This window comes from Micropterus dolomieu, linkage group LG01 (assembly GCF_021292245.1).
Source record: "Micropterus dolomieu isolate WLL.071019.BEF.003 ecotype Adirondacks linkage group LG01, ASM2129224v1, whole genome shotgun sequence".
In the NCBI taxonomy this organism is placed as follows: Eukaryota; Metazoa; Chordata; class Actinopteri; order Centrarchiformes; family Centrarchidae; genus Micropterus; species Micropterus dolomieu.
In genome coordinates, this window is record NC_060150.1 from 37,013,472 (window position 1) to 37,035,116 (window position 21,645).

The 21,645-nt window shown below is 42.1% G+C and overlaps 2 protein-coding genes across 3 annotated transcripts in view; both read left to right on the plus strand.

Moving 5' to 3' along the window:
• The first annotated feature begins 618 nt into the window (after nucleotides 1-618).
• On the plus strand, nucleotides 619-1,869 carry slc35g2b (solute carrier family 35 member G2b). The gene has a single exon (XM_046061702.1). The coding sequence runs from the start codon at nucleotides 619-621 to the stop codon at nucleotides 1,867-1,869; it is 1,251 nt and encodes a 416-aa protein (XP_045917658.1).
• A 2,534-nt stretch (nucleotides 1,870-4,403) lies between these two features.
• The window catches only part of nck1b (NCK adaptor protein 1b), a 29,859-nt gene continuing 12,617 nt past the window's right edge, over nucleotides 4,404-21,645 (plus strand). Inside the window, exons 1-3 of one of the 2 annotated variants that reach the window (XM_046068439.1) lie at nucleotides 4,404-4,655; nucleotides 16,993-17,045; nucleotides 17,488-17,728. In XM_046068439.1, the coding sequence (XP_045924395.1) occupies nucleotides 17,503-17,728 (226 nt within the window). In that variant the 5' untranslated portion in view covers nucleotides 4,404-4,655; nucleotides 16,993-17,045; nucleotides 17,488-17,502. Of the gene's footprint in view, nucleotides 4,656-16,992; nucleotides 17,046-17,487; nucleotides 17,729-21,350; nucleotides 21,418-21,645 lie in introns of those variants that run through there. The other variant, XM_046068448.1, reaches the window with a different exon arrangement.

Here is a 21,645-nt window from a genome sequence, read left to right on the forward strand (position 1 = left end):
AACTAAATCCCATCCAATGGCATCAAAAATCTCTCCTTACTGAAGGGACCATTCAAACTCTTCAGCACCATTTAACCCTTTCGTGCAGTCCCTTTTCCCAGGGTTTGTTAATTTATGGTGTGCAACTCCATTCATCTCATAAGTGGCCCACATTCATGTATTGTCCCCTGCGTGGTTTCCTGTTATGTAATTTCATCCCCATCAGCCTGCATCAGCCTCACAATGTTTGCTGCCTGGCTCATATGAGCTCGCATGGGATATATATAGAAGTAACACAATGCAGGCGTAAGGCTAGGCAGAGTAAAGAGCTAAAAGAGATGGGGGTGATAAGTGTGTACTTTATCTGTGTGCATGTATGTGGGTACTTTGTATGTGTGTGTGTGTGTGTGTGTGTTTGACAGAGAGAGGGGTGGATACTGGGAAAACAAGTGATGAATTATGCAAACATTTCGCTCTGTTTAAGAAAAGCTCCGTTTCAGAAAAGCTAGAGCTAAAGTTTTGACTAGGGAATGAAATCAGACCACAGGGCGACAATGTTTGAATATTATTTTAGCACAACAACACTGCGATGATCTTTATTTCATTTTTCAGATTGCCCCTTCCGACCTTTAAAGAAACATGGATGTATCTTCATCCTCGCTGCAGTACGGATCAAAAAAGCGGGTTAAGATTCACCCAGATACAGTGACAGTGAAATATGCCACTCACTTCCCCCAGCCTGGCGATGAAGGGTACGATGACGCGCCGTCTTTTGAAGACTTTGGCGCCTTCGCAGATCCTAATGTGGGAAAGAGGCTGGTGTCAGACAGCAAAGGTGGCAGGACTTTCTTTGGAACCATGGAGACCCAGCCTAAGCTGCCAAATGTGCAGAAAGACAAGGGGGTCGGGGGCCAGCTGGCCAGCTTCGGCGAGGCGAATGTGTTGGCCTCCAGGGTGACCTGGATGGCCTTGTTCGGGGCAGCTGTGGCTCATGGTTGCGTGGCACTTATTACTCGTTTAGCAGCCGACCGCTCTAAAGTGCCCTCCCTCGAGCTGCTCTTCATCCGCTCTGTGATCCAAGTGCTGTCCATCCTGGTGGTCTTCTACTACCACGAGGCCCCCTTTGGCCCTAAGGGCTTCCGGCTGCGTCTCTTCTTCTATGGCGTGTGCAACGTAATCTCAATCACCTGCGCCTACACCTCTTTTGCCATAGTACCACCCAGTAATGGCACCATCATGTGGCGCGCCTCTACCACGGTCTTCAGTGCAATACTGGCCTTCCTGTTGCTGGATGAGAGGATGGGCTACACAGATGTGGTCACAGTGGTGGGAAGCGTGTTCGGTCTGTGCCTGGTCATGGTGCCAAATGTGGCGGACGAGGAGAAGTCCAGGCTGGGGTTTTGGAAGGAGGCATTTGGCTACACAATGACAGTGATGGCCGGCTTGACAGCTGCCCTCTCCATGATCATCTACAGAGCCATTAAAGAGCGCGTCAGCATGTGGACGGCACTCTTTACCTTTGGCTGGACGGGCACGGTGTGGGGTGCCTCCACCATGTTTATCATGCAGGAGCCCATCATTCCTCTGGATGGGGAGACCTGGGGCTATTTAATTGGGATCTGCATCTGCTCCACCGTGGCATTCCTCGGAGTCTACTATGCTCTTAACAAGTTTCATCCAGCCTTAGTTAGCACCGTGCAGCACCTAGAGATCGTGGTTGCCATGTTCCTCCAGCTCATTGTTCTGAGAATGATCCCGTCTGTCTACGATGTCATTGGAGGCCTGGTCATCATGGTCAGTGTGTTCGCGCTGACAGGGCTTAAGCTGTACAGGGTGAGCAGGGCCATTCGGCAGGATTACCAAGAGATCTTAGACTCTCCTATCAAATGAGTTTGGATATATCAGTCTATTTGTTTACAGTGTTGCTTGGTTGTGCAAAAAAAAAGAATGTCTGGATCTTCGTCTGATGATTTTGTATTGTTGTGTTGTTGGAAGGGTGCCAGTTGTGTAACTAATGTCTTAATATTTGTGTGTGAAATAAAAGACAAATGTAATATGGTGACCATTTCCCCCTGATAGTACTGCTTTAATGTCAAATTGTGTCAAATACCAAAATGTCAGCAAAAAAAAGAGTCAGTTTAACTTTTGTGATTTATTTTGCTCCAACATTTGAAACCACATTGAATCTGGTCTTGTGAGTAGAAGTGTAAGATAATCGTTTTAATAATATGGACCTTAACATCGAGGAGGTGTGGGGTATCCATCCCTCTGTTGTCACACTGCCACACTTGTCACACTGTGTATGTGTCAGCCCAGAAATCATTCATACTACATACAAGGAATGAAAGAATAAAAATAAATACCACCCATGTTTCATAAAATAACTGGTATTGCTTTTGTTAGCCTTAATCTGTCGATCTAATTTCTTCAAATAAAACACCTTTATAGAGGAGCCAGTGTATGAACAGGGGTGAATATAGTGACTTTATGTGCTGGGGTAGAAACCCTGTCATACACAAAATAAGTGCTTTTATTTTATACAAAGTAAAACAATCTGCAATCTGTATTATTCCATATACTATTTTCTCCCAGAAATATTTTGTGCACAAACTACACCTTTCAGTGCTTTCTTTCTGCCTGTCACGTATGTTCTGGCCCCAGCAGCTGCTTAATATTTAACACTAGTGATTATATCCCAGGTTTGGCTTCTGTTTACTTTCAGACGCATATCAAACTAATATCAAGAGGCAGGTGCACTGGATTGAATTAGACCATCCGCTGTTTCTGCAGTGGACGATTCAGTGGCTTACCTCTGAGTAGAAAACCATGCTGAGGCAGTCTCTGCGGTTTCCCCGGGGCAAACCAACAGCGATGGAATGAAATAAAGACCTAATGATGATTCAGAGGGGATGAAAGAGGACATGTTGCATGCTGCGGTTCAAAATTGACACAACATGAATGTTTCACTAAGAGCCCAGCAGGTGGCATTCACAATCCACATCGTTATTCAAGACTCAGCTGTAGTACTTAAGTAAATTATGAAGGCAATTAGTGGTATATCCAGTGGTTAACAGTTATTAGCGAAGGACAATGATTGCATCAGAAATATCTTAGCACATGACATAAAACACTTCATCCAAGCCCTTTTCGTTTAGAGTGCAGAAGAAGGGTTATTTGACAATTTTATGGCTGATTGTACACACATCACCTGATAATATTATACATTTATAACACTCTGTTGAATGTTTAACATATTTCTATTGAAACTGGAAAATTGTGGTTATAATCACACACCTAGCAGAAGTGTTGCTGAAATCAAGTCATGCTGTGTGATGACAATACTATGTCATGTCACAGTAAATAAAATCTTGAATAAACATACAACGTCCTTTCATTTAAAGCTAGAAGATGAACAACCACCATCATAAATGCATTATAATGTAAAATTGCCTGTTACTGTGAAAACCCATTCTGTCTGTTATGCAATGTTTTCTTCTTAAAAACTATGGTCAGCAGCAAGTTTATTTTCAAACTTGAAAGGTGAATAAACAGAAATGGGTTTACTCTGTGTAATATGTGAATATGTGTTGTATTATAATCTTGTTTTGAGATGGGGTTTTGGGTGCAGAACGCAGAATACATGTAGAGGAGGCCCATCTGTTTGAGCAGGAAACAGATTGCATCCTGCAGCGAGCTGCACAACCTTCCAAATTACTCTGCAACCCTCTTCACCACCACAGACATGTTTATTAGAAGTACCATCATTTCCCAGGAGGTGCCTGAATGGAATTTGATGATGAGTTATTGCATGTAGCCTTTGTGTGCTCCACAGTACAGATGACTGAGCATTTTTTTAATGGAAGGCTCAAAAACACCCAACTTTTAAAACTAGTAAATACATCTTTCTCTTCATCATTCAAGGCCATACCTGTTGTACAGACAACTTGCTGCCAACATTTAGTAAAAATAATTTAGGGTTTAAGGTGCGATTCACTTTTTATGTGAGCGGATTGTCCACAATGTTATCCTTTGTCCTTCTTTTTATTTAATTGTGGATTAAAAATAAAGTTGCAAAAGTGCAAAGTATCATTTTCACTCATAATACAGAATGGCGACCAAGCTCCACTGGGTGCTGCTGTACATGCCTGGAGTACAACTTTTCTTCTGGACAGATGATTCTGGGTAAACATAATAAAACAAATAAAACACAAGTATAAAATAAAAACATTTATCTGTCTATCTCTCTCTTCATACACACGTTTCTTTATAGTAGTTGACTCAAGGCGACAAACGTGATGGATGGTCTAGGGAACGCCAAACATCAGCAGCTGCAGTGTGATTGACTGACAAGCCGTTGTCCAATCGAGAGAGAGTTGATTCCTCTGCAGCCAATTGTATTCAAGTGGGCGGGGCCTGGAGTCAGAACAGCTTGTGAAGCTGCTGCTAGCTAGCCTAGCTGTGCTGCTGAGCAATGACATGCTTTGATATAGAAATGCTATTCCAACGGGGCACAGCGTCTCATCAGCGAGGCTAGCTTGTTGGAGTGGGAAAAAATAACTGCTAGCTAGGATTTTGGATATAATCTGTGTGTTTCCATTTGTGGTTTGTGTGACGCCTCTATACGCTGATTCCCCCCCCCCTAAAGGACATAAGAAGAGGTGGCCATCAGCAGTCGGGTAAGACGTGGTATGACTGAGCAGGGCATGAATCTTAGCTGCCGCTGACGGTGAAGCTATCTGATCCAGGCTACCGCACTAACGTTTCTCATCAGAGCTACAGGCTAGCTCCTGCTATCCTTGAATAACTCAAGTCGGCTAACAGTTAACCCAGACAAAAACAGTCTGTCTGCTTGCCAACATGGCCAACACACTGTTAACGTTACCCGTCGGGCTGTAACTGTTAGTTTGGCTGTAACCCGAGATATTTTTATCCATTTGTGGCATTTTTTCTGGAGAATTTTCTTTAGCTGGGTTAACGTTAGCCAAGTTCGATAGCGTGACACGCTGTCAAGCTTAAGTTATAAGATAAAAGCTGCTGCGCGAGCTATAAATTTAGCTACACAGTGCACTGCACCACGTTAACGCTTTTATTTTCTGAGACTGAAAAATGGAGAAGACGCCTTCACGGTAGCCACAGTAACGTTAAACGCTTTAAAATGAAGTCTTATACAGTCTTCTGATTTACTGCACTCACAGCTTCTTGTTATTTTCTGATGCTTGCGTTATGTATGACACGTTAACTAATGCTGAAGTTGCTGGGTATTGTGCACTGATGGACCCAGCTTTGTCATGGTCACGATGGAGGCATTCCCTGACATTAACTTTTGATTCCCCTGTACTTGTGTTAAACAAGCCAGTTAGCTCTGATTGTACACATTCATGGTTATTGTAGTCAAGTCTGTCACCTGTTGTTTGCCTCCTAATATGGCCTTTTGTTGGTGGAATTGGGGAGCATTTTCATTGTTCATTTATCTCCAGGGAGTCCAAAGTGATTGCTTCAGATATCTTGTTTTGGCTGAACAGCAGTCCTAAACCCAAAGATAATCTGTTAATGATATACAACAAAAGAAAGCTTAACATTGGAGAAGTTGACACCAAAGAATCACTTGTGTGTTTTTACTAAATGAGTTGCATCAATTATCATAATTGTTGCTGATTCATTTTCTATCAACTAATCATTTCAGCTCTAAAAGGGAAACTAACATCTGCATACTGGTTGGAAATTGTTTCTTTTCATCTGCCTAGGGAGACCATTAATAGTTAGGCAAATGTACTGTGTAAGTGAAACCATTTCTGTTTTGGAGCAAGATTTTAGATAATTGCTGCCCTTGTTTATCTCCTAACATGGTTTCTACCTTACACAGCCAAAGTCATGCTTCAGTAGCACAATGGCCGATAAGGCTGTGTAATTGTTGGCAAGCCCTTGTGGCGTATGTTTGTGTGCCCTTTTTACTAAAACCTGTTCAACGGTACTGTGAAACAGTCAGCAGATTAATGCGGCTCGAGTATGTTATCTCACAGATATTCATTTGGAGCTGTGCGGTTGGTTAGATGTCAATGATTTAAGGGGGTAGCATGTGTGTCTTTCCGAACGCTGTGGGGGGGTGGGGTAGTGGTCTTTTGCAGCTGCTGAATAGTATAGTTTCTGTAATTATTGTCACACTGACAGACCTCTTCACAGTCTCTCATTAAGGTTGCAGGGAGGTGAGAGGAGGGAGGGGGAAACATTTGGTCTGCTGTAGCTCTGTTCTCAGTTGGATTCAGAGGGAGGATGGCCACAGTTTGCAGGGAGAGAAAGATGGTGGAGAGCTGCTTACCAGCATGATTTGCTTGAAGGCTGATATTATATTTCTCTTGGGCGTTGAGGCCAATTCATAAGACATGTGGAAACTGCTATTAGGAGAACTGTGGAGAACATTTGCGCCTATCAGCTGCCAGGTCATGAGCTCAGGATAGAGGACTCCCCCTGAACGAAAACTTTCCCTGTTCAGCTATGCATGTTGATATTGCAGTGATGTCCCTCTGTTTTGTCCTATTTATAGTTACTGTTGACTCAGATACCCCTTAACAGTGAACTTGTTTGCGTGTGATGACAGTATAATCTTATGCTTGTGCAGTGATGAGCCCTTTCTTTGTATAAGATCCTGCTCTTGCCTCTTTTTCAGCGCCTGCTATGCGCTAACAGTGGCCTCAAGCAGCCAAATCTGTCCCTACAGCCTAGGGGGAAAATACCAACTGTGCATTTTCGTGATGGCCAAAAAATGAATGTGGCTGAATGTTTCCCAGAAATCTATTAAGTTCTGTTGAAGTTGAGAAACAGGAAGGGGTTTTTCCACAGTTATGTCTATCTTGTCTCTTTTTGTCTCCTTAATCTCAGTTATTGCATATGCTCTCTTCCATTTCCTCTTTTTTTTAATTGTTTTTTCTGTCTGACACTTTTTCTTTTGACTGCCCATGCGTGCAACAGTTGATAACAAAGTCACTTTCTATATGTTAACCAAGGTCACCTGCTGAAAGAGGAATTTATTTAATTTTTTTTAGCCCCAGAGCAGGAGCAGTAACGGGAAGACTGACAAGTCCTCTTTTTCTTTTATTTTACCGTTATCAGAATCGACCTGTGACCCGAACAGTTGATTGTGTTTTGGTGTGATGACATTTCTTCCCACTTTTGTAAAGCTTTTCGTTCTAGGCTTTGTGTGGTCAAGATATATGCTCTCATTTCTCATTTGGAGTAAGTGATTTGACTTCCTCATGTAGGAGAAAAGATGTGCAGTTTCAGTGGTGTTTTTCTCTATTAGTTCATTATGGTTCGGGGTTTTCTTCAGTTGGTTTGGCAGTGTGAAAATGAGGATGTGTGAAATTGCATCTGCGACTGTGATGACAAGTTGTTGTAGTCATGACAAATGAAAGCAGTGTTGTCAACATGGGTTCTGAAGTTTTGAGGCACAGCTGCATTTTCACTGACACACTCCTTCCTAGGTATTTTGTGGGAATTTATGGAACCAACTGTAGGGGTAGCTTACAGGTCTACTGCCTCAATTTTGGAAACATCAGAGGACCTTTTGATAGGGATGCACCGAATGTTCGGCCACCAAAATTAATCGGCCGAAAATAGTAAAAATAGCACTTTCGGTGTTCGGCCTAATAAGTCTAAAGACCGATTCAATTTTACCAAACAATTATGTTGACATGTCAGCAGTGTGGAAGCATTTTAAAGTGTCAGAGAAAGACGCAAAAATCGCCGTTTGCAGAAACTGTTCTGCTGAATTGTCTCCTAGCACATCCACACCATCTGTGTCTGACTTCTTAGAAAAGGCAACAAACGATCTGAACTGCTTTGAGTGTTTTTGCCACTTGTTTCTGAGAAGACGATTAATTTTATCATTATATTCCTTTCGGCCTCGGCCAAGAAGTTTCATTTTGGTGCATCCCTACCTTTCGAGGACTTTGAATTAATGGTCAACTTGCTGTTCCATGCGAAGAACCGTTTAAAGGGCTCCTCTTATAGCTATATTATAAGGCAATATTCTAATCAAAACATCTTAAGAACCATATTTTTGGTAAATAATTTGGAGAGTACACGCCACCGCCAAAGTATCTGCACGGCCAGAACCTGCAACTTTAATGCTTACGCCATACCGATCAATTGTTCGACCGCGGCGTGGCTGCTCAAACTTAACGTAAACATTAAAGCCGTGGCCTGTTTTGTTCAGTGACATTTCCAGTAAAGCTGATACAACAGCACCCTCAACAACCATCCATCCATCCATCGTCAACCGCTTATCCTGCGTACAGGGTCACGGGGGGCTGGAGCCAGTCCCAGCTGCCATCGGGCGAAAGGCAGGGTACACCCTGGACAGGTTGCCAATCGATCACAGGGCGCACCGCCAACATTGCTGACAAAAAGGCAAAAGGCGGTTTGCCAACATTTACAACTAACAATTGTGCCTTACCTTTGCTAGTCTTTATCTCAACTAGCAATCATGATTTAAGTTAAACGCTAACGTTGGCGTTACCATGTTTCGGGTATGCTCCCAGGACACGATGCGAAAAGCGGGAGCTTTCTGCTTAGATGCTGAACCATTGAAATAATTACAGTAGCTACCCAGAGAAGTTGAAAGGAGAAGTACGATTTATTCTCTTTCCAAAACCTAAATCCATAAAAATGTCGGCTGTGGATTGTTCCTAATATATAATGTTAGCAAACGCTAGCTAATTTCCTACTAAATGTAACGTAATAAAGCCCTACTGTTCTGCTTTTTAACGATTGTAATAATGAATAGAGGCCTACCCAGCTTTACAAGAACAGTGTTGATCGTTCATATCGTTGTCTTTTGTTTCAGTCGTCGGGGGATGTGGCGGTTCACTTTCTGTGTGATCGGTAACGTTAGGCTTTAGCTTCTATCTTTTATTTTTTCCCCCGTCCATTGGAGTCAGTTTGACAGCCTGAATACAACATACAACACTTCATATGTATAATGCAACTGCAAAACTGAGATCGCTTTTTCCAACAAATTAGACAATATTTCTCCAGGGAGTGCAGTAATAGACAGTGGCAGTGCCAACAGTTTGTCGGACTTAGCAACAGTAACTAAGGGGGGCGGGGCTTAGCGAAGGGTCAGTTCAGGGCTAAAAACTGTATTAATCACTGCACTGTCTGCCCAGCTTTTAAAACTACTATGTGTAAGATTTATTAAAATGTGATGACATCATGTTTCATCTATTTTTAGTGTTTGCTTGTTGAAAAATGTGACCATCACAGTAAAATTAGGTTTAGTCATGTTGTTTCCCTTATCACTGGATCCTTTGAGGGGTTAATAACATGCATTGTCGTCTGCCTGTGTCTTGTTTGGCACCGACCACATTTTCTGACTGTACAAATGGTGGCTTTATGTAAAAATACATGAGACAATATTCCCAGTTTCATCAATCTCCCAGTGTTAAAAATGTGTGCAGGCTGTCCGGTAACACAGAGGGTTTTTTGTGGAAATGTTGTCTCGTCTCCTATCAAACATCTTGTTGATGCTGCTGATTTGTGCAGATCCTAGCTTTTTCGTGGCATCGCCATGCAATCTGGAATGCCTCCTCCTCCTCTCAAAACGCTCATACACAAGTTCCAACACGTGGCCATCGCCGACTTGTGTCCCAAGTGGCTTGTTTAGTCCTATTGTGACAGCACCCTGGGGCTCATATTTGCCAGGACGTAGGAAGACTTAAGAGGAAGCCAGTGTATCCATTTCATCTCTCTGACACATGCTGTCTGGGATTATTATCTTGTGGTTTACAAATGATCTGCTATTTTGACTGCAACAGTAGCTTTCCCCCAGAAGGCTGCAGTTGCAAAGAGGTACACAGCTACAGTACATTGCAGGGCCAGATTTAGACTTGATGTGGATCATCCTTTAATGCTACTAGTAGTTTCAAGTAGCCTGACACCACACAAAACCAAACCACTAACAGATTTATTGTACTGTACTACTTGATGTTAGGAATCCTTCTGCTTTGTAAACTTGGATTAGTCATTGGGGAAATCCCCTGGCTCTCTCAAGAGTTGGTGAGGTAACCTGGAGGTTTTATTTATTTATTTGTCGCTATTGCCTTGATCTCACATTGCTTGGATGTGGCCATTATTGGACCTGGTAGCTCTTAGCAAGTAGGACACCCAGAACAACAACTGGCAACTCCAGCATCCAGCAAGGCGTGGATGCGGATGTGTAGGCTCTTCAGATGTAGGTGGGGTCCGAGGTGTTAATGGAGGTATTATGTTCCGGTGGGTATTTGCTTACAGAGAGGATGTAAGTGTATTCATGCTGTGAGACCGACTGCAGACTTTGTTAAGCTAATTTAGTCCAAATACTAAAAGGTAATAATAAATAGTCTTTATATTCAATTTATTTCTTCAAATACTAATGCAGTGGTCTTATTTCTAAATTTAGTCTGTTCTACAACATTGTCGGGTACAAGCCCTTATTGTTGTGGTGTATGCTAAGGATGCTTTGATCAGGGCTTTGATCAGGCTTTTCAGGGCTGATACTGATCACTGATTTACTTTTATTCTGACAATCTTTTTGTCTCTCATATGAGTCATTCTTTTTTATGTTGAGCTGATCTCGCCTTGCCAAAATAAGGAAGGACACAGAAAAGGACTTTTTGATGACCGGATTAAAAGTTTGTAAGTCTACAAACAAAGATGTTAACCGCCGCTTGGTGCTATGTGACATCTGTGTGTTTTCCAGCCACAAAAAACGGCAAGCCAGTTCACTGAGGCCTTCTCTCTGTGGGCTAGACAGAAGCATCCAGCCTAAAGTTTGTGAAGTGGAGAATATGCGGCCTTAATGAAATGGGAAGTGAAAACAGGGAAGTGAAACAAATACTTTTTTATTTGCCTTATCTAAATTATAATCAGTTTTTCTGATTGTCAAATGTAGTAATGGATATTATCTGTTATGATGGCTGTCTACTAGAATATGCATGCCTGATACAAGATTGATACCACAGATTTGAATGAGGAATAGTCTATGATTAAAGTTCAGTACTCCGTAGCTCTAGAGCAATAAAAGAGGTGTTTGGTTATATGTTATCATCCAGAGAAGATTCCCCGAAGCTTTATAAATCCTGCTCTTGTCTTTTTAAGTAACCTGTCTGTACAGTAGGTCACTGTGGCCGGGACCAGTTTTTGCGTGAGACTCTTGGGGCTAAATTGCTGAACATATTTCAAACAGTGGCGTTTGTGTACGCTTCTCACAGATTTGTTTTGAGCACAGACTGAACCCTTTTGATGTGAAGTTGGCCCAAAAGAAAGCTTGAAACTTCTGGTGTCGGTCGTTGCTATGAGAGTAAATCTCTGGCAATTCTCAAAGGACGTGAACCCCGGTCTATTTTAGGCCATTCTCAACTGCAGAGGGTGATCCCGAGGGGTGGACAGCCAACTGCTTTCACACAGTCATGAGCCTATTAGCTCAAGACACTAGAGGCCCTCTGCCCTTAATTAAGTTTCAATATGATACTGGAAAAATACACTTTTCTATTGGGGAACATCATATTTTTTTCCCCATTGGTCCGGAATTTGAGCTCTCATCTCTTAATTGAGATACATTACATGCATCGGTGCAAAGCAAAGATAAGTTATCTGAACTCAGAGGTCAAGCCTGCACTCTGTCAGATTGCATCACTTTCCCATCATCCGGTCACCCTTGTGTCCACACTTCCTGTCTCACAGCTGGCCTGCCAAGTCTCCCATGACCCTTTGCTGCTGTGCTGCTGTTTTGTTTTGAGAGAATCTAGGACAGCTGGGACGAGATGCAGTCTCATGGGTCTTAGTTGCCGTAGTTCGATGTGAAAAAGAGCACAGGCATGTATTCATCGGCCGCTGCCGGCGGCCCTACACTGTCCAGTTGGGAAGCGGGCCGGCCCCCGTGGCCAAAATGAGAGGGGTTTTTTTTGTGTGTGTGTGTGTGTGTGTAAGTTGGAGGAAGTGCAGCAGTGCCAGAGGGGCCGAGCGAGCAGCGAGCACATAGAGCACATTCCAGAAGGCAGCGGAGGCTGTGATTTTAGCAGGCTGTCACAGGGATTAGGTTACCCTGTCTGCCTCTGTGAGCTCATGCTGTTGCTGTCTCAGTGCCTCAGCAATCCTGTCGAGCAGTAGGACACTATTTGCTCCCGCAGTGAAGAGACACAAGGATCCATAATTGTTCTCTTAGGCTTGTTTTACATTATACAGTTTTTGTGACTTTTTTTTTTTTTAACAACGGACGTCTGATGTCAGTCTGGTAAACAACATCAGAGCCATTCATTGGAGTCCTCGCTGAATTCTAATGCTAATCCAGTCCTTTCCTCCTTATGCATATCTCTAGTATTGTATCCCTATATCATGCATTACCACATAAGCCACTAGGTGTGCTCTTTGACTAGATCTCCAGTGTTGTTTCGCTCTACAGAGACTGAAGGGGTTGTGGCAGCAGCTGTAGGATGGGTAGGAACTGCAGGATGTGGTGAAACTCATGTCACTGTTGTTTGATAGTAACTCGCAAAGTTGCACCTTGCATCTCTATTACAAGAATGGAGTGCAGTTGTTTGTGGTTACGCTGCTGCTTATAAGCCTCTTTTAATTTTATTGACTAGCAAAGATGTATTAGCGTATGTAGAGGCTTTTGCTGATGGGAAAAGTTGTGACCAGTGTGTTGGCACTCTTGAGAACATGAGTGGATTACTGATAATAACACTGGTTGACCTGTCACTGGCCTACAACTGCTGAGATAATATGGGCCCACTATATCAGCTTGGTATTTGATAGTTAACTGTACTGTATATTTGCTTACCTCAAGTAGGCTCACCTCTAATTTGTAAATTATGTCTTGTATTGTTGCCAGTGATTTGAAGGTTCTGTTTTGCAGTTAAAACATCAAATAAGACTCAAATGATGACTATTTGATTAACAGAAAATGAACTATTTATCAATTTTTGATTGTATAAGTCACTTTTTTAAAGCATGTTTTGGTTCCAGCTTCCCAAATGTGAGGATTTTTTTTATAATTATAAATAAATATGCTTTTTGGTTTTGGGCTGTAAATTGGACAAAGCGAGCAACCCGAAGAGGTCACTTTGGGATTTTTTGTGATGAGGTGTTTTCAGAATATTGGTGTCTAAACAATTGATTTATTTAACAAAAGTAGAATCCAGAGTTTCATGGATAACGGAAATGATAATTAGTCGCAGCCCTAATCAAATATACTGCAATTAAGTCGCCCAATTTTGTGCTCCCCTACCATAATCATAATCAGTAGGTGGGCCACTCAATTGCTGTGTTATGGGAGCTGGAATGAAGTCAGATGCTGCTAAGATAGTGTTAATGCAAATGGTTTACCGTTTGCTGCTTCAAACTGCTGGCGAACCACTGGAAAGCTCTTATTGTGAAGCAGCTACAGGAAGTGCTATCTTTTTTTAAGTTTTTGTATTGTTTTGTGCAGTTAAAAACCACAACATCACGACAGTTGTTGTGCTTCTGGTGCTCGTCTGTCAGCACGTCAGTGTGATTACTGCGAAGGAGGACTAGTACTACAAGAAGTAGCCACAGTTGGCTGGGAAAACCCTGCCACTGGTCACCAGATTTGACCACCTGTCTGCCGTTCCATGTGGTCTGGTCGCCCTTGTTGATGACCACAAAGCTCGTGCATACACATTCTGTTTTTTTCTTTATGTCTGCCAACCAAGTTATTTTCAGAGTTGGAGTCTTCAAAACATCTATACAAGTAGTTACTCATTACAAAGGTCATATGCTATTTGATGGGGATCAGTGAATCATTACGTATTTTCCTGATTTCCAAATCAGCAGCTTTGTGCTCCTTTTAGCTCCAAATCCTGGATATTTCTCCCTCTCCTGCATGGCTCTCTGCATAATCAGAGCACAGCTTTTGTTTTACATCTTTCAGTGTTAAAAGTGTCAAATAATAGACAACACAGCAGATGCTGTTGTTACTAATCAAACTGACATAATGACAGGAAGACAGTCCCACACTTGTTGCATCTTAGGGCCCACCATGGTCTGTTTTTGTGATCACAAAACTAGAGAAAAGATGCTGTGAACTCACAATCAGATTTTAGCATGTAAATATTAAACATATGAAACTCCGGTGCAATTTCTCAATAACATGTTTGATTTAAGAGAAGTACCGTAAAACTTTGAATAATAGCCCAGGCTTTTTTTTGCTAAAATCACTGAATTGACCCTGCCTTTATTTGGGACAGGTGTCCATATGGGACAGGCCTTTAATTCTTTTTGCACAAAACTGAAACTACTATCAAACAGTTTATTTATTTCAAACAGAATAATACTTATGTAAAAATAATCAAATAATATCAAATACACATCATTCATTTGATCTAGCTCCGACAGACGGCTTATGCGCTTTTATTTTGAAGGCAGCAACCTATCGAAAACAACAACAGGGTGCAGGATGAGAAAAGTTAGCAGACAGGATTCACAACTTGGATTACTTTTTATGAAAAGCTGTTTTGATTATTTTGATCAGAGGACCCTTACAGACTAAAGGAATATAAATAATCAAGGAACGGACACATTCGGGCTTAACAAGCGGACTTAACAAGCGCTTCAAAGTTGACGTGAGTCAGCACTTTTTTCCCCTTTTCCTCTCTTGTAGCCATGCAGGTTACACCGGTAAATGTAGAAGTATTAGATTTTGGGTCTTGTTTCCGTTAAATGAACTTAACAGTGGTATTGTGGAGAAAACGGATCTAAGGATGTTCACCATGTCCATACTGACATATTGATCATAGGTTTAAACATTAATATTTGTATTAACAATCTAAGCAGAGATGTTTTATACATCCAAAGATTGAGGCAGGTGTTTATTCGTCAAAATGTGTTCCCACACCGTGGGATTATTTGGGACTCGGCTATTAATTGAAGTTTTACGGTATATTTACTATGTATGGGAAAGAAATTTAAACAAATTTGTGTTGTAACCTGTTAACTCTGCCCGGCAGCAGGGTAAACGGAGAGCCACTGTGGATATGACACCATTTGAGCAGTTTGACCCTGCTGACCTCACATTTAGTGCTTCACAGTGGCGTGTGGCCATGGCTCAGTCTGGAGCTGCACGATTAGCTCAGAGCATCTGTCGCCCCAACTTTTTGATCCTCCCTCACATCTGCACTATCGTAAGTCACTGCGGTGTTAATGTGCACTTAGTGCTCAGCCACCCAAGGCGTGGGGGGGCAGTTTAAAAAGAGTGAGGCCAGGATGCAGTATGGTTTCTGAAAATGGGAGATAGCTGGGAAAGGGAAAGTCCTTCATTGATGATTATTTCATGCACCGGTAAGGAGAGTTTAAGAGGAAATAAAATCCCAACATAGTAAAGGAGAGATGTTGTAAAAGGAGAAGGAGCACATACACACACACACACATGTCAGCCTCTTTGGCAGACAGTTATCCAGCCCAGCCCAGGGAGTGGAGAGATTATTGCCTTTTGCCTTTTTGAAAGAGGCAACACTCGAGGAGAGTAAATCAGCTCTTTTGTTTTTATGTGCCGCTCCCTAACAGTGTTCATTAATTTAATCAGACATGGAAAAGGAACAGGCAATAACATGCAATGAGATAAAACCACAGTATACACCCTAATGTTTTTAGGTAAACTAAGTCAACACCCCCCACATGGGGAAAGATAGCTCAGACCACGTGTCCCCCTTTTAAAACTTGTTAAATGAAAGGCAGAGCCATTACATGTATGTGCATGTCATGTTCTCCAGCCTTCTTCCTATGAACAGGGGGACAAGAGATGTGGCACCTTCTCCACTGTTTTGTTTTCTGAAATGATGAACCATCTCATCAACATCTTGACTTTGTCTCCAGAAAAGCACGAGTACAGGTCTTCTCAACTCTTTTATTTAGTATTTACTTAACTCCTCTTGGCTAATCATGCCAAGCGTTAGCTTGGCTCCTTATGTTAGCCTAAGATCAGGTTCTGGGCCTATCTCAAGGCCAGCTGCAACTGAAACCTAGACACTACTGCTTCAAATAAAAGCCGAGAGCTCTCGATCAATGAGGTCAGTGTCTGGTCCCTGAAGTCATTCGGGGGGGAAAGGTGAAACTCCATCCACTCCCATGATATCAGAGCAGCTAAGCAGCCGCTTCAAGAGTGCCTCCCTCCTTCAGTGCTGCAGTACTAACCTAAGCATAGCTGTACTGATGGCTACATGGGTCATAAGACCGGTGTTGTGAATGTGCTCATTGTTGAGCACAAACGAGTTTTGATTGTGGATCACAGTACTCCCAAATCATACTTTTAAAATGCCTGGGGACCTCGAAAGTTCTTGTGATAAGCAACATTGCAAACAATGGAGCCTTGCTTGTAATGCAGATCACATAATCACAGCATTTGCATAGGCTGCACACTTAGGAATATTTATAAGCCTGTGCTAAATTTAAAGCAATATCCTACATCATTAGTGCTCAGCAAGAGCTTCACTCCCTGACGTAGCCCCAGTGCTGACGCACAGCATCCCTCTTCTTTAGTTCCCTGTTGCTCGAATCTTTGCCATCTTCCTGCCTCAGGTTCATGTTTGTTGCCCAAGACAATAGACAATCGTTGGACAGCTTCTGAGAGGAAATCATCCCCTCTGTAAATTTATGAAGAATGTGAATACTGAGAGATCTGTACTCTCTGGCTGCCATTTGTGTTGAAGACTGAAAAGAATAGTCATTTATATCTGTTATTTCAAGAGTACAATTGATGGGCGGGAAGTGATGTCTGAAGAGACTAAACTGTGGAAATGTTAGCTGGCATTTCTTCAGGATTCTGTCTAGCTGAACTGTATCTGGTAACACTTCACATACATTGGCATGACTATACAATAGTGCAGTTCCACATGGACAGTGGCTTTGATGTCACAAAAACAAAAATGCAGATACAAGTTTGAGTATTATTCAGAAATATTTGGGCAATTTTGTTAAGAGTCGATATACAATTCTCTTGTGTTGTCTCTGTTCTTCTCCCAGGTCAACAGAGAAGTATCAGAGCCCTTGAAGTTCTCAGCTTTGATGCAGTACAGGTACAGCTATTTATTTCCAAGCACAGTTTCTAATTTTACTTCTTGTGTGTCTCTTACCTAATCAGTGTGTCTTGAGCAAGTGGCACAGTTAGAGAACAAAATGTGTATTAAGGCTGAGCAGATAGAGAACAAACAATTCTCTTGGTCCATAGATAGCTGAGATATGTCAGTTCAAAGGGAGGTACTGTGAAAATTGTGTTCGAGATGAATGTCTTATAATTATTATTAGTGATGATTATGTAATTAAATGCATATTGTCATTATTGCAAATTTCTTGGGGGATTGTATTGTAATACTCAGAATCTGCACCATCATGTTGTCCTCATCGTTCTAGTTGGTAGAAGTTAAGGCTAATCAATTATCTGCCGTTTTTTTCTAATGTAGAATATTCATTGTAACCACTCTGATGTCAGCTCTTCATCCTCTCCCCTCTTTCCTCCAGTGCACCTGGTGCAAGATGACGGAAGAGGTGATTGTCATCGCCAAGTTCGACTACATGGCCCAGCAGGACCAGGAGCTGGACATCAAGAAAAACGAGCGTCTCTGGCTCCTCGACGACTCAAAGTCCTGGTGGAGGGTTCGGAATGCCACCAACAAAACAGGCTTTGTGCCGTCTAACTACGTGGAGAGGAAAAACAGCGCCAGAAAAGCGTCTATTGTCAAGAATCTCAAAGACACACTGGGTAAAAAGTTATGGTTTCTTCAGACTGCAAGTGTTGAACTCAACTTGATAGTTTCATCAAGTTTGGCCAGAAATCGTGTTTTAAGTTTACACTCTCCAAAGTCTGTTTATTTCTATTTTAGGAGCTAACAAGAGTTAACCTACGTGGCTAGTTGCACATTAAACATTTATATATCATCATTCACATCTATTAGATTGAGACTGACAGTTTTTGTTACTTAACCTAATACAGAACATGCTTTATCTAGGTCAGCTACTACTGTACCTCAGTTTGGTTTTGACCACATTGCTGTGGTATGTAATGTACTACACAGCCTCCACAGGAAGATGGTCGGTCTATGTCTGATTGGTTGAAATGCTGAGAGCTACTTTCTTCTCACATCACACTTGACTGAAGCATTAGTATCTGCTTGGAGTGTTTGTAGTGTAATGTCTCTTTCACCTTGAAGCATTTGCACAGGTAAGACAGATGTGTTTCTTTGAATTCAGGTGTTTTTTGGAGGTTAAATACAGATACTAGTTTAGATAACTAGGCAGTCTGTTTATAGACTAGTTTTTAGTCTGCCTGTATTTCTGGGCGCTGCCATTCATCAAGTGCCTTGTACAGCCGGAGCAGGCCAAATGTAACTGTGTATGTAAGCCAAGGTTACCATTTGTCTTAGCTTAATTCTTCTTGGTGACAGACATTTATGATAATTGGAGCTCTACACTCTTAACCACAGGCATCCAGTCTGGAACGCAGCCAAAATCATTGTTTTTTTGACACTTATTTCACTTTTTGTTCATTTCTCTTATGTGTTTTTCTAAAATGTGAAGAAATCTGCAACTCGTTCTGCCCTGCATGGCATCATTGTCTCAATTAAGAGCATGATGGGATAACCGTATATGCTGGTATACTTGTTAGGATCTCATTAGATTATGTTGAAGGTTGTACACTAGCATTTGTTACAGAGCCTTAAAGGCACACTAAAACTGACCTGCTTGATATTGACATTGAACCGTGTTGACTGGTTTTCATAAATGCTACAGGTTTTGATATTAATGCACTACTTCTTAGTCATGGTCAGTGTTTTGTTTTTGTGAAACTGATCGACCAGCACCTGCCATTTATGGGCCCATTTGACAAAAAACATAAAATCTCACCACACGAGTGAGACTGACAAAAGAGGTAGCCCTTATCATCTTTGCTCATCTTTGATGTGGTGACGATGACTTACTGCTGGAGAAGGCAACCTCTGTGAGGAAGCCCTCTGCCCCAAAGTGGCTTTTCCTTGTACAAATGATCGAAAGGGTGAGGGCGTTTTCAGGAGTGCTAACCAGAAGTGTGTGCAATCAAGTTGTAGCTGTATTACACACTGCAGTATTTGCAAAACACTTATCTTCAAGACACGCAAACTGTGTCTTCCTGTTAGCGGGGGTGTGTGTGTGTGTGTGTGTGTGTGTGTGTGTGTGTGTGTTTGTATGTTTCTTCTGTTGAGAAGTGACTTTCAGACAGCACTGTGTGCTGAAATGCTCTGATGAAAAATTATATTAAAACAGGAAAAGGCCTCCTTTTTTATACAGCTCATTCATATTTTCCACTTTTAGGCATGTTCCTGTCCTGATAACACTGACTTTAATTTACAAGTTCTAATTTATTATTGCTTCACAAGGTTTTAAATTGTCACAATTGGATTACAATTCAGAGGGCTGTGATGCGATTATAAAATAATTGGTGATGCGTCCTGATGCAACCTTTTTTTTTTCTATACAGGAATTTCTGCATTTCATTTGCACATTAAAATCCAAAAGAAAAGTCTCCTCATTCACTTAAAAGGACTAGTTTGCATCCCTAGTTTACTTTAACATCAGCTCCTCCATGGTCACAAGTTTTCAGTCTCCTCTGAAAACTGAAAATGTAATTTAACTATCAGGATGTACACTATGTGTACAGGACAGAGCTGTACACCAGTTTAGCTTTTACCTGATGTTCTCAGCCCTGGACAAGTGGGTAGTAATGACATGCCGCTAATTAACGTTACGTAGTTACTAATTTAGCTAACGTTTCATAGCAGCCAAAAAACATGCTGTACAGGGGAGATGTTTGCCAGCGCTAACCGCAGTTAGGGAAATGACAGACTTTGACACACTGTGACCTACACTACACATTTACTGCCAAACTACTGCTAATATTTTCCGCTGCAAATTTTCATCGTCACTTTCTGCCGTTCACTCTCTTTGCTTACTACGCGCACACACAGAGAATACACAGGGAGTTAGCCAAGTATTGACTGTTACCGTGCTTGCACAGTGTGCGAGTGAAAATAGTTAATTTTTTAGTAGGGTGGTAATTCCTACAGCAGCGTCAGTGCACCGAATACCGGGGTAATGGTCTCTGTTATGTGCACGCCACAGACTGACCGGGTGCTGCACTTCCGTACTTCCAAGAGCTCTGCCTTTTGCGTTCCGTCAACATTACATTAACAGAAAATCGATTCAGAATCGTCCACATCTGCATCGCGATGCATCAAAGAATCGATCCCCCACCCCTAAAGTCCACTCTGTTTTGTCCTAGGGTCTGTAGGCTTATTTGTCTATAATGTGTAGTGTGTATGCGTGCGCGTGTGTGTATGTGTGTGGGGCGTTTGGCCATGAGCCTCCCAACAACTTCCCACCTGTCACTACATCAATTGATCAAATAACCTCAGGTGAACAGCTGCATGCATCTCACACACACACACACACACGTACAGGCCTCATACATAAACCCAATAAAACGCAGACTAATGTAAAACATGGGGTAAAGCAAAACTGAGCCTCGTTAAACACTAATACAATCACAGAAAGCTTGTAAATACTTCACCTTAGTTTGTCCTGTTTTATGATCTATAAGTAGATGGAAGACATTTTAACTGGCTGATTGTGGGTGGGTGTGTTTTTCTTGTAAGCGTATGTGTGTGGGGGGGGTGGGGGAGATAACAATAAGATAAGCAGCCTGATGACCACTCTTCTTTTTTCTTTTTTAATTTTATGTGGGAGGAGAAGATCTCTTTTCATGTAATTTTTTTTTTTTTTTTAAACAAGCCTGTTGCTGGGTGCGGAGTGGTGTCATCATTTGGAAGAATGTGCGCGGGTGTGATCTGCCTGCAGATGGCCGTGTTTTGGTGTGTGGTTCTGTGCTTGAGGACTTGTGTTTCCTGGGTTTGTTGTGAAGTTATGAGTGCGTCTCTACAAACAGCTGCAGTCATGTGACACTGCACTCACTGAGTCACTCAGCAGTTACAGCGTCCCCACAGATCCCTACTTGAGTGTATATTTTCTTTCTTCTTTTAGATCCCTATCCTCTCACAGATACCACTCCACTGCTAAATGTTGATGGAATCGCCTCACTTTCCCTATATCTCTCTTCTTTCATCTTTTTCTTTCTCTGAGTCTGAGCTTTAGCCCCCTCCCCCTCCCCTTTCCATGAGGCCTCTATACTCTGCCATCCAGAGCTGAACCGGAGGCCTTGCTGTCCCGCGCTCCCATTGGTTAAGCCTGACCACATGGTCACGGAGTGGCCCGCCCTGCTCTGCTATCCGCCCAGCTCTCTGGGTGTTCACATGGAATAACTCTACAGCTGCAGTGGGAAGAGAGCAGGGGCCGGGAAAGAGAGAGGGAGAGACGGCGAGCCCAAAATGGACATGGCTAACCTATTCAAACATTTCTTTCGTGAGTTTTCAACTTTCCTCATCCTCTGTAGCTCTTTTTTTTTAATTTTTTTTTTTTTAAAGTTGTTGCAGACTTGTTTGTGGTTTTGCTAGTGGTGTAGAGAGCTTTTGTCTGAAGTTTGAGCGATTCTTTCTTTTCTCTCACTGACTGTGCAGGAGCGGCTGTCAGGGGATTTTTTTTTTTTTCTCCGTCTTCCCTTTTCTGATTTTTCACTTTGGTTGTAAGTCA